Source organism: Tiliqua scincoides, chromosome 1 (genome assembly GCF_035046505.1).
Source record: "Tiliqua scincoides isolate rTilSci1 chromosome 1, rTilSci1.hap2, whole genome shotgun sequence".
Lineage (NCBI taxonomy): Eukaryota > Metazoa > Chordata > Lepidosauria > Squamata > Scincidae > Tiliqua > Tiliqua scincoides.
Window position 1 is genome coordinate 14463703 of NC_089821.1, and position 18813 is coordinate 14482515.

At 41.5% G+C, this 18813-nt stretch overlaps 1 protein-coding gene across 1 annotated transcript in view; it reads left to right on the plus strand.

The window, feature by feature from the left end:
- CHP1 (calcineurin like EF-hand protein 1) overlaps positions 1-15397 on the plus strand; it is a 31607-nt gene extending 16210 nt beyond the window's left edge. Inside the window, exons 2-7 of the mRNA XM_066633053.1 lie at positions 453-525; positions 7267-7347; positions 8248-8375; positions 10087-10148; positions 11691-11813; positions 13673-15397. Of these exons, the coding sequence (XP_066489150.1) occupies positions 453-525; positions 7267-7347; positions 8248-8375; positions 10087-10148; positions 11691-11813; positions 13673-13726 (521 nt within the window). The 3' untranslated portion in view covers positions 13727-15397. The remainder of the gene's footprint in view (positions 1-452; positions 526-7266; positions 7348-8247; positions 8376-10086; positions 10149-11690; positions 11814-13672) is intronic.
- The last annotated feature ends 3416 nt before the right edge of the window (positions 15398-18813 follow it).

Consider the following 18813-nt stretch of genomic DNA (forward strand, 5'->3'; position numbering starts at 1 on the left):
CTAATTTTAATAAACTAGGTTGGCAAGTAGCTACTTGCCTCTAGTATGTAAGAAGTGCTTCTAGAAAACCAGCTAAGGAAGAGGTTGGATCGCTGGAAGAGAGTTGGTACTTTTGAGTCATTGCTCTGCTGTGACTGACTGACATAGGTATTGGTGGGTAGGCCAACTAGTAAACCTTTTGTGAACTTATTTGCAAGATTTTGCTATGTTTGTTACACTTGTTCTTTGAACCAGATGCATGTCTGTTAGCATAATCTCAAGTGTATTAGAAACAGAATGTTTTGCCTGCAGGGAATAATGTTTTAACTAACTGCCATTCAGGCATAAAATACATAAGGGTCTTGTAAAATCAAACCTCTGCTTCTTGAATTACATTTAGATTGCTTCTACTCTGTTCTCAGTGGAGTGAACTATGTTAAAATGTCACCACTAAACTTGTCTATTTTCTCCAGTTTCTCACAGTCAGATTACTCGTCTATACAGTCGGTTCACCAGCTTGGACAAAGGAGAGAATGGCACTCTTAGGTAGGTACTCTTAACACACCTAGTGTGTTGACCAGTTAGACTTCTGAAGTCTTCATTTCTAATGTAACAGAGGTGTTTGAAAACACAGAGGTGTTTTATTTTACTAAGAAGTAAACCCATTGTGTTCAGTAAGACTTAGGCTGTAATTCTATTTCCCTCACTGGAAACACCTTTAAGTATTAGTAATGAGCTGCTTTTGCAAATCAGGAGTTTATTATCTAACTTCTAGGCTCAAAAAAAACTTCAACTATGTAATTGGCAAGACCAACAGGATGTTGAGTCTGAGGATATCTGAAGCTCCAGGTTGAGTGATTAGCCTAACCTGAACTTTCTCTAAGGTCACTCTGGACAGAAGTCTCATGTTTCCTGACTATTGGTAAAGTGTTCTTCAAAATAAGCTTGCTTTGCAGTTGCAAACTGAACTGCATGTGGTACAACAGGATAGTCCAGTTTTTCCCCTGAAAGAGTCAGCAGAGAAATCAAACACAAAACAGAATTAGATTTGGGCTTCTAGCAAACATCTTCTATTCATGGTCACAGCCTCTAAAGCAGATTGGAATCCACACTTCACTCCAGCCATTCCTGGAGTAAGCGTGAGAAAAGCCACACTGAACCAGCAGTCTAAATAAAGTCCTCGTGATATGCATTCTTTGGGAGCAGAATTGGAGGGGGTCTTAAAACAATTTTTCCACAAGATAAGTTTCTCCAAGCAAAAATGCAGACTCAAGGTCACTTAAAGCTGTCAAGAACACCCATATTTTTCAGGTGAAGCTGCTTTTGGAAGGGACAGTTGAGAGCAGAGAAGCAGTGGGATGTGGGTACTTTCTTCTATCACCCTCTATTTCCCTCCTCCAAATTGATCCCAAGCATCTCTGTTTGCAGTTTCTCTGCTCTCAATCAGTTTTCCAAAACAATTCTGTTAGAGAAAACAAAACTGCACTAGGTCTCCTACATACCCGTAAGTAGTTAGCTCTGAGTTGTCTGATGGAAATGCTCATAAATCCATAGATATGGATGTGCACAATGAACAATAAAACCATTGTAGTGCTAATGTTGTATTTGAATGTGTGTGATGAATGCCTTGTATTTTCCATCTTATTGTTTCCTTTGTTTACTTTTGAACACTGCTTAGATCCCTGAGGGACTTTGGAATGCTGTAGTCTTCTAAGACGCTGCCTGCATCATAGATGCAGGAGCCATTACCCTGGAATGCTCCTCTGAGGTTCATTATTTGAAACATAATTTCCCAAAAGCAAGATGTGCACAATGTAGATTGCTCTGCCTTGTCTTAGATCAGCTGAAAACCATAGGTTCTAGTCATCTCTCCTGCTGGCATGGTCATCTTACTATCTAATGGGCACCCCCTCCCACTTGAACAGCTCCGAGAGCATCTTGGGAAGACCCAGGTGATTGTAAGTTGTCCAGTCTGGTAACTCCATGATAGTATAAGACCTAGGTGATAAAAGTTCCTGCATGCAGCTGCAGATGTGTGTTTTCTGAAGTCTGACATTGAAACTAGCTGCTGGGTCTCAATACACCCACTTAACTTCCTACTAAATGTAGAAGGCCTTTATTACTGGGACAACATAAGTAGGTAGCAGAAGGGACTATATTTCTAGCTAGATGTGTGCAGGGAATTTTCTTTGCTTTCCTCTTCAAGGCCAGTCTGCCACACTTTAATGTAGCAAGGTTTTGCAGTTTTTTTTATCAAGTAGCTACCCCACTCCCTCTATTGGGCATTACTAGTTACTGCACCCTATCTCTTTGTGACCCTCCAGACATTTTTCACCAGTCTGCTGCTGCTTCTCTCTACTCCGTCCCCAATTTCTAATTTCTAATTCCTTTTTGGTTTTAATAACCTGGTTATTTTTTGGTTTCTTGCCTACCTAGTACATGTCCTGAGTGTTTTTCCATTCCTAGACCTTATTGGGTAAGCTAAATTTTGGTTTTAAACAAGAACCGCTTGGTTCTGTTTTCACCTGTGAAGGAAAGTTTCTTATTCAGCTTCTCAAATGTTTGGTTTCCCTGACTTGTGACATTTACAAGTTCTCTCCCCCCATCACCCATTCAGCCATTGACTAAGTAAATCAGTGAAGCATATGGTAATCAGTGCACTCCTTCCAGCTAACCACTAGGTGTTTTTTCCCCTTGGTCAGCCTCTGACTTTCCCAATAGGGGTAATTGAGATCCAGATGTCTTCTGGGAAAGCCACCATTTTTCTCATTTCATGTGAAAAGGAAAAAATTATTGTATGGGGAGGATTTAAAAGTAGTTTGTTGGAAAATCTAGAAACCTTAAACCAGTGATTTTCAATCTTTTTCATCTCGCGGCACACTGGCAAGGCACTAAAATGGTCAAGGCAACCATCAGCTTTTTGACAATTGACAAGGCACACTGGGCTGTCAATGGGGGCTCACACACCCCAGTGGTCCCAATGGTTGATAAATGATCCTCTCCCAAATTCCTGCGGCACACCTGGGGACCATTGCGGCACACCAGTGTGCTACGGCACAGTGGTTGAAAATGGCTGCCTTAAACCATGGTGGTAAATATTTGCAAGTTGTTTGAGATGAAGATAATAGCACTGTATGCTATGTAAACTAACTTAGAGTGAAATATGTTTCCTTCACTTTTGTTCCAGTTCCCTTTCAGAGTCCTAGCATTAAATCCTAACAAGAAATGTGAACAGTGACTATGCAGTGTTGCTGTTAGCAAAGGGAATCAAACCAGTGACCTGAATGGACCCTAGTAACCTGAGTAGATGTGTGCTTTGTTTGATCAAATTCTTGTACAGCACACGGAAGTGTTTGGTTGGTTTGTTATAAGATTTATATCCTGAATGTTCCAATCCCATCAGGTTAGGCCAGTACTATTCAAACTGGGGCGTTGTGGCGCCCCAGCCTGAGGGCCGGGGGCAGACTATAGGCGGGGAAAAGCAGAGGTGCGATCCCCAGGATGGGACTGCAGGGGCTTGGGTGCACTTACCCAAGCCTCCTCCAGCCTCCCTGGGCTGCGGGAAGCCCGGTGCAGCGTCTGACAGGGCTCCCTGCAGCAGGGAAAGTGGATGCGGAGCGATTGCGCTCCACTTCTGCTTTAGCGGGGGCAGGGCATGATTGCTCTGCATCCACTTTCCCTCCTGCGGGGAGCCCTGCCAGAAGTCGCACCGGGCTCCCCGCAGCCCAGGGAGCCTGGAGGAGACTTGGGTAAGTGCACCCAAGCCCCTGCAGCCCCCTGAGTGGTGCAGTCCTGGGGATCGTGCCACTGCCTTCCCCCCGCCCCCGCTGCCTCCTCCCCTCGCCCCTGCAAGGACTTACTGGCTCTCAAACTCTCCCAGAGAGTTTGAGAACCACTGGGTTAGACACTCAGGGCACCTTCCAATCCAACCAAATATTGAGGTAAACTGTTGTAATGTCAAAATAGCATAGCACAAACCATAGCAGCAAGCAGAACATTACAAACAAAATGGAAACCCAGCCATTGAAAAGACAGTATCAAGTCAAAGGCCAAGTGAAACAAGGTGCTATGTTCTGACAGCTTTGTGATAAAAATGGTGATAAACGTGCCTCCTGGGGAGGGGGTAGTTTCACAACTCAGGTGCTTCCACAGAGAAGGCCCTCTCTTATGTCATGCCATGCATATTTTTGGCAGCAGTGAAATGCACAAAAGAATCCTTTCAGATAATGTCAGAGTGTGAGCAGTTTCTCGGGGAGGAAGGTGGTTCTTCAGAAGTGTTGTCACCACTTGTGATTTAAAGCAATAGCTTTTTGGTTAGTTTTCTTACTCCCTTTTGTCATGGGGATGCCCCCATGATGATCAGTTTTTTTGTATGGTAGAGATCTTGAACTTGAGAACTTCTGATGTATCTGCTGCATCCAAATAGATGGTGACCACTGAACTTTAAGATTGCAAGAGATTGACCTAACTTACCTTTACTTTAGAAAATAAAATTTTTGAGTTGCTGGTGAAGCTTTCTATAAAATTAAGACTTGAAAAGGAAGAGAAAAGAAATGTGATAATGCCAATCATGTTACTGACTCTGGAGTATGTTGTTTGGGCATGATGAGTTAATGACAGGGAAAGTACCGCCTGTGTCATCTGTGTATCTGTTTCTTTGATGTTTTCTTTTTCATGTAGTTCTAATTCAGTGGATGTCTGCAGCAGTTTTTTGTGCACACTGTCACTGAAAATTGTGAAAAGAACTGGGATAGTCTCGCATTTCATCCCATTTCCTATTAATCTGTGATTAATCCTATTCTGTGACTATCTAGACACATCTCTTTTTTGTAGTTTTTAAAAAAAGTGAAATGGTTTTGTGCAATTCCATCAGCTTGCTGTTGGCACTTTGCGAATTTCTTTTTTGAGAGAGGGCCAGGATGGAATGTATCTCACCATGCACAACCCTGGGTACTATGTTATCATAGTACTTCATCTTGCTTTCCCTCTTCCTCCTGTCACACCTGTTTTGCACACCATTAAATATGTTTGTGTATTGGAAAGTGACTGTAACTGTATGTTCACTTTAAACTAAATCTCTCACAACCTTGTGAAGAGGCAACATGTATATAAGAAAAATGTCTAGAAAATGAGTTTATCTGAAGCAAAAATGCAACAGAGAACACACTGTGCAGGCATAACAAATTCTCTGGTATGTTTCTGTGACTTTGGAGATGTTACACAAGAGTGACCTGTTGCTAAAGAGATACCCCACTGCATATAAGTTTACTTCCATATGGAGAAAATGCATACTTTGGCTTGTTCAGTATAAAATGAGTCCACCTTGCAGAATAATTAGCATCTAAAACATGCAAGTATACCTCAAATAACATTAGTTTCTGAGTAGATCCAACTGGGGAATGTTGCGGTGGTGTGAAAACAGAGGAGAAGCAAACATTTCCTGTAAGTTCCAGCCTGAACTAGGTGAAGTGGGTTTTCTAATTGAAGTTGGAGTACATAAGAAAGGACTGCTTGCTTTTATTCATTTACTTTTGACCTGGGTAGATTTTCCAGTTAGTATACTTAGCAGATAATGTCCTCTCATGAGCAAAATAGCAGGTTTAAATTGTAGCAACAATACACCTTTCACATCTGTTTCGGGCATAGTTACATGTAGTTAATTTTTAACCTGAAGCCTGGCTATAAAACATGGAGGTTAATGTCTTACACTTAAATGTCAGAAGCTGAATCTTTCCAAACAGATATGAAGTGGTGTTGGAACATTTGTAGAGATGTTGGAATTTTTAATTTGCAGTATGAGATGAGATTTTTTTTATGGAGCAGCCATACTGGTTGAAACCAGAGATTACACAGAATTCTAATTTAGACTGCAATGTGGGAGGTTGGGCAGCTTCTTTTTCCTGTGTAATTTGCCTGGTTTTAAACCACTCTGAAAGCTGATGTGTTCACCATGGAGCAGATGGCAGGGAATATACCCCTTGTGGTTCTTAATTCTAAGTAGACATACATAGGAATGTCCTGTGAATTTGTCACTTAACCTAGATAAGAATTCTGAACTTTGCCCACTGTATCTCCATAAGGCTGCCGACTTTTGAAATCAAACAGTCCCTAGGAGAAGTCTGAGCTACTGTGGGCAGAGCAAAATGAACAGCTCAAAAAAGACCAAGATAGGTAAAAATGTCTGTCCTGTCCTTGTTTTGTTTAGCAGCAACTGACCTGAAAACAAAAACATAGGCAGTTGTCTCTTCTGATGCCTACATTGGTGGGCCACTCTATCCCTTGGATCAGTAGTTCTCACACATTTAGCACCAGGACCAACTTTTTAGAATGATAATTTGTCAGAACCCACCGGAAGTGACATCATCACGCAGGAAAATTAACAGTCCTGGACTACAATTCTACCCACACTTACCCAGGAGTGAGTAAGTCCCATTGACTATCATTGTTATACATAGTAAATATACATAGTAGCTTGTTAAAAGTACAGGTCTGTAACATTTTCCCAAATGCAGTTACAAGCCATGGGAGCATCAAGTCTAATATATTAAAAATAAACTATTGAAATGAATGGGGACCCACCTGAAATTGGCTCATGACCCACCTGGTGGGTCCCCACCCACAGTTTGAAAAACACTGCCTTGATAAAGACAATTGGGCAGGTGTGTTAGTTTCTTAGAAGTGCTTTCTGGTTCCAGTCCTATTACTGGAAGAAAGTTCACAGTTTGTTTTTGTTATATTGGGGTACTCTGGAAAAAAGTTACTAAATATTGGGGCATGCAGAGGTATAGGGATACTGTGGGTGGCAGGGCAGTGGCAATAGGAAACTGTTAAAAGTAGAATAATCATCTAGCCACCTCTTGCCAACTGGGAGCTCTGCTCAGACCCCTGTGTATGCTTACCCCAGCATTAGCAGAAGATGTTCACAGAAAGTCCATTGATCACAGCTATTAATTAAAAACTTGCCTGTATTTTCTTAAAATCTTAGACAGGTTTCTATGGAAGGTTCCAGCTAAACAAGTTATATACCATAATTTGCTGCATAATCACAACAATGTACATACGTTGGTTTTATTCTGAGTTTTTGTATTTTCATGCCTAATGAATAATTTGAAACACCATGAGTTTGGCATTATTTTCATTTCTCCTTAATGCCTTTAAAAAAGTTTTATCATTCAGACATTACATAATAACTTCAGCCTTGGTATACAAAATGAACATTGAACATAGGTGTTCAGAGACTTTTCTCCTTCTACTTAAGCACTGATGTTGATTTCTTTGAAATTGTAGCTGTGAAGATTTCCAGCGCATTCCAGAACTTGCCATCAATCCACTAGGGGACCGGATTATCAATGCCTTCTTTCCAGAAGCGTAAGTTTCTGTAATGCATTTTCTAAATCGCATTTGTTCTAGAAGCATTACACATCAACACAGTGTAAAATGAAGTCATAAATTGGATTCTTGTCAAAAATTGGTTGGACTTCAGTCGCAATGTTAATGTATAAGGCAGTAGCTGAAACTTTCTTTGTGGTGTTCAGGAATGTTTATTGAAAAAGTATGGCCTGTGGTGTGTGTGCTCCTTACATTGCTGCTCCTTGAATCTTTAAGCAATATGCTGACAGCCACAAGTGCATGCATACCTGGTATCCATGGGGATTCCGTTCCAGACCCCTTATGGATACTGCAAATCCCTGAATACTTGGGACATCCTTTATAAAGGTAGGTAAAGGAAAAAGCCACAAATAGCTCTGCCTACCTTTGCACAGCAAAATCACTATGTTTTGAGGGCTGCAGGCAGTCGTCTGAGCTGCCTGCGGCCTCTTCTTGGTTATGCTGAGGCTCGCAATGCATTCTGGGGTGACATGGAGGAGCCAGGAAGAGACTGCAGGCAGTCTAGACTCAAAACGCAGCTCTTTCACTGCACAAGTGAGGCAGAGCTATTTTTGGCAAAGCTATTTTTGGCTTTTTCCTTTACTTCCCCAACCTTTTTAAAGGGCAGCCGTAGGACCGCAGATGCTGGATTCGTGGATACCAGGGTAGCCTGTATTCTGGCTATAGGATGTTCGGATAGAGGACCTTTTTAAAGACCGGTTACAGTAATAATGATGAGTCCTTAAATTGACTTGCTGTTAACAGTTAAGATCAGAGTCTTGTGCATGGAATAATTACAAGGAAACAGCAAAGCTATCAACTAACTTGTTTGGATATTTTGCTTGAAGTATCTTGCTAAGTGAACCTATAATAATTTTGTGAACTATGTTCCCTGTGCAGAGAGGACCAGGTGAATTTCCGAGGCTTCATGAGGACTTTGGCCCACTTTCGGCCTATCGAGGATAATGAAAAAAGCAAAGACCAGAATGGGCCAGAACCCCTTAATAGCCGGAATAACAAATTGCACTGTAAGATTTTTTTATTATACATCTATTTAGATTAATTGCACTGCTCTGTATCTGCTTAGTAATCTTGCTCTTTAGGATCTGCCCTTTCAACTATAGCTGAGGAAATAAAGGCTTGTTTGCTCTCTTATAGTGATAACAGTAGAAAAATTCTAATGGGCTGTGAAACTGAAACTTTTTTCCACTTGCCAAAGTAAAACCTGAATTTTTCCATTTGTTGTTTCGCGTTTGCCTGCTCTTACAGGGTTCATTATTTACATTCATCAGGCTCCGGTATCAAATAAATAATAAAAATACTGGATACATTACTATTTGATAAAACACTTATTCCAACTTATGCCAACCATCCAGGTCCAGGAAATATTTACTGTTGAATAATTTTGGGTTATGCATATCTCAGGTTAAATCAGATTCCTTCCTGCTGCTTTGGTCCTTTCTTGCCCATCATGGCACGCTAGAAACTTCAGAGTCCAGGAGTAAATGCAAGGTACTCACAAAGTTGCTCTGGCTGCAGTATGATCACTAATCTGATTTTGCACCTGTATCTACTGTGAATGCCTTCCATAACCCAGCAGTTAGGGTCTTTAAATCTTGACTTCTTAGGAGTCTTCACAGACTGTTGTTTCATTAACCCAGTGCTCATGCACAGCAGACAGTAGTTTAACATTCAAATAATATTAAATATTTGTCAAATCAATATACTTTCCATTTACAACAATCTTCAATTTATAGCTATTCCCAAATTTTAAAAGGTAAAACCAACATTTTTAAATTAACATCATACATTTGGCAAATATTAGGTATCCAACAAACATTGCTTTTCCCTCGCCCTTGCTAATCCAGAATCTTTTCTTATTCAGAATGTGTCTTAGGGCCCAATTCTATTGGACCTCTGTGTCACTGGAACATATGTTCTGGCAGTGCACTTTGCTTTATGGTTGCTGCAGAACATGACCTGTCACTCTGTGCAGCGGGCCCACCACTGCAAGCGGCCATGCGCCAATGGCCACTGGAGAAGCCCCAGTGTCAGTAAGTCAGTGTGGGGGATAGGCAGACCAGGGAGCGGGAGGAACAGGGCAGAGACTGGTACAGGGAAGGGGATGTATCAAGGGCAGGAAGGGGTATGCAGCAGCAGTTCCACTAATATCCTATCCCCCGATATCCTACCCCCCCTTCCCAACCTCAGTTCACTTCCCTGGGTCTACTTAGCCTTGTGCCTGCAAAATAGTTGGTGTAGATCTGACCCATTGGGCCAGCAGTGGCTTGATCTGGGCAAGGGAAAAATTATTCCCTTACCTCAAGGAGGCCTCTGGAACCTGAAAATCCTCCCTCAGGATGCCCCCAATTGGTGCTGCTGTATTGGCACTGGGGGAGTTAGGTAGGCTTGGGGCTGCCCATCCTCTATTTATTCATGTTTGACAGATTCTATTTTGTATAAGCATTCTAGATATTCCTGTCTATGGTACAAACAAAAAAATCTCCTTTACAGTCAGCATATATAAATGTATACTTGATGTAAAAATTCACTTAGCCTTGTGCCAGCAAAAAGAAGAAGCATTAGTTTCTGAGCGTCTTTTTATGCCTAATAGTAGTAACAGGGGAATGTACTTCTATTTATGGGATCACACAGTGCTCTGGGTTTTCAGTTTGTGATGCACTCTCTATATGAAGTTGGAAAAGATGGCTAACATGGACGCTTATTCATTCCATCTAGTTGCTTTTCAACTATATGATCTGGATAAAGATGACAAGATTTCCCGAGATGAGTTGCTTCAGGTAAATTAAACTTGCACAGTCCATAGACCAATTGTGCATGACTTCATATGGCTGTTTTATTTTTTATTTTAAGCCTAAGCCCTTGGATGTACCTCAAAGGAGTGAAATGTATGATAATATTAAATGTAAAATACTTGGCATTTGGGCATTGGTGTATATTTTATAGTTTTGAAACAGTTCAATTATAGCAGATTTAAGGCAGCCTATTATAGGTTTCATCTGGATCCATTTGGTTTAGTGTGGTCTCAAGGTTGGACCTTGTTATCTGTGGGGGTCTTTTCAGACTCTGTGGATAATAAAATCCATGGGTTGGCCCTCCCGGACACAACCAGAAGTTTTCTAGTAGCTTCCAGGAGGCCTTCTGAGGCCTGGAAAGGCTGCGCAAGGCCTCACTGGGGCTCTGGAAGGCCTCTGAAAGACACTGCCAGTTTTGACTGAAAACTGAAAGTGCCTTCTGGAGGCCTCTGGCAGGCCTTCTGAGGCCCAGGAAGGTCTTGTGCAGCCTTCCGGGGTCTCTCTCTTCCAGTTACGTCCAGAAGGAACAGGGAGGCCCTCCTGCCCTGCAATGGGTTAAATCTGTGGGTCTTGAACCAGTGAATAAGGAGGGCTGTATATGACTGGCAAAACTGACTTATACAGGAAGTCAGTGGATTTTGAAAAAGAATTGAAAAAGCATGGGTGATACAGAGGTTCTCAAAGTGTGTCCTGCACCGTATCACTTCACATGGTCCACCTTTTCAATGTACCACAGGAAGTAACTGGTGATGACATCATTGCCAGGTACTTCTGGTTTGGGAGGCCAGATGCAAGGTGATCAACACCAGTGAAAGGCTCTGAGTGGACAGGAGGGCTTTTTCAAGTGAGGAAAAGCAAAGGTTGGAGCTCTACCCAACGAGCCAAGCCTCCTACGGCTGTTTGTTGTGTCATGTTCCTGGTCTTGCTGCTGGGCAGCAGGTGTCCTAAGTGCCACCAGACACCACCTCAAGTTGAGAAACACTGGTATACACTGCATTCAGACTTTAGAGGTGCAGAATGGAATAATTTTATTCCATTCCATTGCATTATTTTCAGCACCTCTGGTGGCTGAATGCAGTATATACCCATGATGGGAGACCCGAAGTGCATCTTTTGTGCTATATTTAGAACAGAAGGCTGGGTCACAATGCAAGCTGGATAAAATCCTCCGTAGGGCAGGATGTGGCCTGCAGGCTGGAGTGGAGACTTCTGCTCTAAGATATGTCTTTAGAGTGCCAGATACTGGCAAAGGAGTTTAACCTGTCCGACTTCTAGTAGTCTTCCCATGTTTCACTTTAAAATTACTTGCCTGGCATCCAGCAGAACAGTTTCGATTTAGCATAAATTGACTTGGTGGCGCTGCTGGTTAGGAATACCGGTTTTTGTAAAGGTGTTTGTGATATGTATTATTGCTCAAACCGCCTTCGGCACTTCTGTTTATAGAGGAAAGGTGAGGTTAAAATGTTTAAAATAACATTTGGAGAAAAAGTAAACCCCCAATTCTCTTTGGATTTCTGCACACTGCAGGTGTTACGGATGATGGTTGGGGTCAACATCTCTGATGAACAACTGGGCAGCATTGCTGACAGAACAATCCAGGAGGCTGATCAAGATGGCGATAATGCAATCTCCTTTGCAGAGTTTGTGAAGGTTAGGAAACAGTTTTCACTATGGCAAACCTCTTTAAGCACTAGGATTTTCTCACAAGATTTCCAAACATATAAAGAAGTGTTCTATGACCATATTGCTCCTTTACTCATAATTAATTAATTAATTTTGCTACTTATCAATGTCAGCACCAATAGTCAGAGGTGTGATCTTCAATATTCTCGCAATAGCCAGCAGATGCCCTAAATTCTAGTTAAAGGGATCTTTTTTAAATATTCTCATTCTTGAATACTCACCTCACGTGTTTTAAGGGGAGAAGAATTGGTCATTTCACAGTTACAGTGGCAATATTAACATGTTGCAGATTTGAAGGCCAGGGCCTAGGAGAGGGGGGTAAAGGGGGTAATTCGTAGCCGGGCCCAGAGTCAGAAAGGGGGCCCAGAGTCAAAGGAGGCAGCCCAGAAAGTTCCTGGAATCTGACATTTTCATATCTCACCTGAACTTGCTGCCTGTGCATGATGCTGGGGGCACAACCACATGCATTCAGTGGCAACTGCAGCTGCAAGCCATACACACCAGGCCCAGGAATGCATCCATCACCTTCCTGAACACAGTGTCAAATCTGGGAGGAAGCTGGACTGCTACGGTAGCTCTTTGGCATGTGGATCCACTAACCACGAAGGAGTGTAGAGTTGCTCGGGGACACAGCTGTGGCACTGCAGCTGCTACAGAAGTCAGTTTTGGTGTATACAGGACACTTTCCATTCTGGTATGAGCCTAAATACAATGATACTAATCTCCTGCAGTGATTTTCTATATTTGAAATGTTTTAGAGAGACTTAGTGTGTGTTTGGTTTTTCCATATTACTATAGCTAGCTACCAGTGCCACATGGCTGGGTAGACCTGTGCTCCACATCAAGAAGCCTGGTAGACCTGGGCTCCAAAGACAGAAGACTGTCAGCACCTGCCCTCTGCCCTATATTGCCTCCTGTTCTGCCTGTCTCCATTGCCCCCTCCACTTTTGGCAAGAGGCCTAAAAGGAACTTTGTACCCCCTGATAAAATTCCTCTCAGAGTCCATGTTGAAAGCACATGATACAGTAATCTTGCTAAAGCCAAGCTTGTGTGGGTCTAATTGGTGTCTGGATAGGAGACTGCCTGGGAATCCTTCATATTTTGCCTTCATTTTTCATAGTGGAAGAAAATTGAATATAATACAATTAAATACCTTTTCAGAGTCCCAAAATAGAAATTTAATTCTCTGTATAGATAATAACTAGGCGACTAAGATCTACAAAAAATAATTCTGAAGCTCCAGGGAACTTTTCCAGTTATGAGACTGCCAGAATGACTGTCTGGAACAGGTCTTTTAAAAAATATAAAACTAAGTGAATGGGAATTGTATAGCTCAGTGCTTCCCAAATTCCTACAAGGGAGCTGGTAACACTGTAAATGTGTGCAAGGGAGGGACTACGGCAGCAATGCAATCCCCAGAATCGCACTGCTGCTGGGGATGTGAGGAGGGTTTTCACTTACTGGCAGACAGTGCCAGAGTCCTGAGCGGTCCAGGAAGCCCTCTGCAGCACACCTCCAAACACGTAGAAAAGGAAAAAATAGACACTTCAGGTTTCACGACAACAACCGGAAGTGCCTTTTTCTTACATGTTTGGAGGCGCAGGGAGCCCAGTAGAGGAGTCTCAGGATTCTGGTACTGGCTGTGGTCAGTGAAAACCCCCCTCCCATCCCGGCAGCAGTGTGATCCTGGGGATCATGTTGCTGGCTTTCTTCTCTTCCTGCCACTTAAAGGGGCAGGGACAAGTGCTTCCCTGGCTGGTGGTCTGGAACCCACCAGCTTGGGAACCACTGCTGTAGCTAATGGTTGTAATTCTGCTTTTCTGCAGGTTTTGGAGAAAGTGGATGTAGAGCAAAAAATGAGCATTCGATTTCTTCACTGATGGATCAAAGCCCATTCTTTGTTATTCTGATACTGAAGAAATAGCTTGTACTACCCATCTCTCTCCTGAGCATTGCTCCTGGTGCATGTGAGGTACATCTCCAAACCCTCCTCAGTTTGTTCCATCAACGTGAACATTCCTTCTGCATCAGAACAAAGGAACGTGGCTGCAGTGCAGCTTGGAGTGGAGCATTGAAGTGACCTTTTCCACACTGTTCTTTTTGAATTGCTTTCTGATCATAAAGGTGTTCTTCCCATGTCCTGTAGCATTCTACCATCTTATGAACTTTGAACTGGAAATAGGAGGGCAAATTCCACTGAAGAAGCTGGCTAGGAGCTGTTTGAAATAATCTACAACATAAATCTGATTGATTCAGTTGTATTTGTGTACTCCATTCTGTTAATCTTGCCAGCAGAACAGAAACTGCCTTTTCCTTACTCCTAGACTTTGTTTAAATGTTGTTGTCCGTCAGGTTGCCTATTCAAAGAAATAATGCAAGGCCAGTGGTATTACTTTCAGGGCCTTTTGAGTTTGTCTAATGTGAATTTGTCCGTAGTATGTGTGATGCCTGCTAAGATATAACTTGCAATTTTGAGAGCACAATAACTGGGCATCTATATGAAGCAATTTCATAGTCTGGGCTCTTTCTGAACAGTAGAGGATCAAAGCCTCCTAAAACCCTACTATCCCTTTCTCCTAGCTGACTATTGTAGAATTATTTGGTCTGAACTATTCATCAATTTTCTGCTTGTGATTTTATTGATTTATTTTTCAATGAATATTTGCAGCATGTTTTTGATTGTTGGCACAGTTGTAATGTGAGTTGTTTTCTTACTAATCATGCCACGCTAAGCCACTTGGATGCTTAGTCTCCAGCAAGCACGTCTGATTCAGGCTGGAGGTTAGAAAGGAGTTCTATGTGCACTATAAGTTATGTGGGAACACTAATGTTTTTAGGAAAATACCTAGCTTATGACTTAGGGTGATATTCAGTATATTTTACTCCAGGCAAGAGACAAGGATTAATTAACATTGCTAAAATTAAAATTTGTAGCAACTTCAGAGCAGTACAAAACTGAGAGATCAGAAGCAGCCATGCATTGTATTCTCTAGGCTGGATTGCCTTGCTGTTGGTAGACAATTATGTTGCATTAATCAAGGAAACTTTGCAACCATTTTTGGTGGTGTAACCTGAGTTGGCAGTGTTGACCTCCCAAATGTACAAAATATTTCTAGTAAGAATCAGTGTTCTACTGCTCCCCTTTCCCTCTCCTCCACTTATGCTACTTTCACATGTCAGCATGTCTTTAAGTATTGAATACTTTTTTAATCCTGTTTACTTATTTCTGCACAGTTCTGTGAGTTGCATACTATTTTACACAAACTGCTAAAAGAAAAGCTTTTCAGACCAAAAATAAATCTGGAATGATCTGGTCACAAGAGTCAAATGTAAAAATGAATACATTTTTAGGATTTTGATCATGATACAACATAGGAATTTTATAAAGAGGAGGAAAGTGACAGTATCGCCAAGATGTTAGATTTTATAGGTTGAAATGTGCTTATTTGAAAATAAGCTATCTCCTTGGCTCTGTAGCTGTAATCCACAGTTGTGCCTTGTCAGATCTATTGTATTCATCAACAATCCATGAATAAAATCCTTCAGTGTAATCTCTGCCTTCTTACCTCAAATGGAGCTTTAATAACAAGCTCCTGTTTGAACACTGCAGCTGTAACATTTGACTTTCTCATATTTTAACTTTTCAGATGGTTTGTATTCATTACTCAGAAGCTTTGAACAACATTGTCATTTAGAAAGAACTTGACAGATCCATTCCCCTGTCTATTACTAATCAGCCTCTTGATGAAAACATGGATGGGGGAGGAAGCTTTTGGATTTTCTTGTCCTTTTGGGCTAAAGTCATAAAAATGTTAAAAGAAAATAAAATATCTTTATTTCCTTTCAAATAAAGGAAGAAATAGAGTGGTGGGAGGGAAGGCTGAAATAAGTGTTGGAAATGTGAACTGCATCTTCATCTTCAAACCTGTACAAAGAGTAGAAGTGAAAATTTTAACAGAGTTCATGTGGGAAAGACAACACATATTGTAATGGTGAATACTATTCACAGTTTCAAGTTTTCAAATTGTTTTGTGGAGGAGGCTTTGAGAAGGAGACGTAGCGTAACTAAATTCCAGGTATGTATAAATTATTGTGAGAATAATCCAGTGTTGGTATAGGGATGTGGGTATAGCTCCTTATTTTTTAGGGCCCAATCCTATTCAACTTTCCAGCACCAGTGCAACCACAGTGCAGCCTTGAGGTTAGGAAACAAATGTTTCCATTCCTTGAGGAGGCCTGTGTGACTGCCCTAGCACCACATGATGCAGCATACACCCCATTGGCATGGCTGCACCAGCACTGGAAAATTGGATAGAATTGGGCCTTAAATCTGCATACAAAAAGCATATGAGCCTTGAATCTGTCCCAAATGGTGACTTTAGTCTGCTTTGTTTCCTTAGCTATTTTCAATCTAAAAGGATAATTCCTCTTTGCAACATGGTTGATTTCATGCTTGACTTTTCTGAATTTATTCAAAACTACTTGAATTTAAATGGCAAGATAATGTGTAGTGCTGTCAATTCTGAGTGTAGCACAAACAATTAAATGACTGGCTTTACTTGCAGTAAACACCAAAGTGGCAATCAAATGGATTGGACCCCTGCTTCCATGTTTACTGCAGGGAAACCCAGCCACTTACTTGCCATTCACAGTTGGCAGCGTTGCATGAATATTTTTACATTTAAACATGGGTACTTCAGATATAGCAACATCAGACTAAGGAACCTGAAGTACCTTATAAAACATTCTGTTTCTCCTGTTTTCTACACCAGGAAGAAGAGCAAATATGATGTCTGAGTACTAGTGTTTCAGTTCACTCTCAACTGCTACATAATGGGGCTCTCATTATCTTTTTCTAAGAATTCTTGTTAGAATTCTTGTTGGGAATTCTTGTTCGTTATCCTTGATTGGTTGTGTCAGCCTTTAGAAAGCTTAAAGTCAAGGAGCTGTCTTCGGTCTTGTGCACTTTTACCTGCCTTTGTGGGACAGGTATTGCAGTGTTCAGTGTTTTCCTCTTTCATGAATCACCTTCATTCATTGTTAATTGAAGTATGTTGTGTAAGATACTTTACCCAAGCTGAATCTCAGTGAGGTGATTAATTTGTGTCTCAACTGAACCACTACAGATGGGGGCTTGTGCACAGAAAATACTCCTCCCTCCCAAGCAATGTGTGCACAGAAAAGCCATATGTTAGGAAGAAAACATTTACCAGTACTTTTTCCGTGAGCCCATAACTTAGAAGGCTTGACTTTTGTTACGATTTGGTTAATACTAGTGCGTAGCAGCTCCCACCCTGTGATAGTATAGCTTCATCATATGTTGTAGCAATCCTTTCCAAAACAAAGCAGATCTGATTTGAGTCCTTGGGTGGGAGACCAAACACACATGGCCTTGAGTTCAATCATGAAAGAAAGATAGGACACAACTGTACTAAGATGAAAGAATGAGCAGGCTTTACAAAATCTTGATGGGATACTTGTAGTTCAAATGTGCAAATACATTTTTTTATATTTTAAAAGTAGTGCTATAGTCAGAAGTCTTAGGCTGAGGAAAACAAAACTGCCTTCATGTGCCAGTTTAGGTTACTCTGGTAGTGTCTCAAAATTGGGTATCTTAAAGTAAAGGTATGCTTGCCAAATATTATATATTCTTGCTTGCTGCAATCTACATATGAGTAGAAAGGATTCACTGCCCAATAAGGTATCAATAATGCTTCTAGTATTTTACTACATTTGTATCCTGTTCTTCCTCTGAGGAGCTCAGAGCAGTATACATCAGAACTTTGCTTTAAGGGAGGGGTGCCCAAACCCCAGCCCTGGGGCCACTTGCAGCCCTTGAGGACTCCCAACCCAGCACTCAGGGTTGCTGGAGCCCTCCAGAGACTTGCTGGAGCCCACGCAGGCCTGATGCAACTGCTCTCAGTGTGAGGGCCAACTGTTCGACCTCTCCAGAGCTGTGGGACAAGGGCTTCCTCCACTGCTTGCTGTTCTACATCTGTGATGCAGCAGTGGCAGCAAAAGAAAGACTGAACTTGCTTTGTGAAAGCCCTTTTATAGGCCTTGAGCTATTGCAAGACCTTCATTCATTCATATAAGTTCCATCTCTAATACGTATATTCATTTATCTAAATTTATTCAAATTTGAAATGCAAATTAATTCTCCCCCCCCCCCCCCCGGCCCCTGACACAGTGTCAGAGACATGATGTGGCCCTCCTACCAAAAAGTTTTGATGCCCCTATTTTAAGGTGTGCTAAGCTAGGAGACGAACTTAGTGGCTGGAGGTTACTCAGTCAACTTCACTGCTGAAAGTGAGAGATAGTTGAACCTGGGTCTCCTCTTGTAAATTGATTAACTGATTTTTACCACTGCACCTGGTATGCAATATTTTAACAAAATTGTACCTAATTGCAGTAAGGATGAGTTGCTAGAGCAAAACAGTAGTTTTGTGCTCTTCTAACTTAACCCATTTTTGCCCTGTCCACAGGTATACACACTGTTGCGTATATGTTGCGTATATGTTGCATATATGCTGCATATATGCAATGCTGGGCAGAAATGACTTAAGACCCCTGCTAATTTTGTAGAAAACTAGCAGCTGACAGCTACTTTTCTTGCCCCTTTAAGAATGAATTCCCTTTTAAGCGCCCACGATCTTGTAAATACAATTGTATGGGTACTTTCTCTGTAGGAACTCCTGTGTATAGTGACATTTTGTCACCAAATGTGTCTAGGACTAATTAAACACAAGATTGGTAACAGCAAGGCATTTACGGAACAATTATTGTGCTATTGCTAGTTACAATATATTTTGCATTACAACTGTTAGCATGTTTATTCTGAAGTCCTACAATATTCAGTAGTGTTTGGTGTTGCATGTAAGCATTCAGTAACAGTCAGAAGAGGAAAGCCCTCACCACGTATCTTGCTGGGGTTGATGGAGGGGAGAGCAATGAGGAATATTTGACA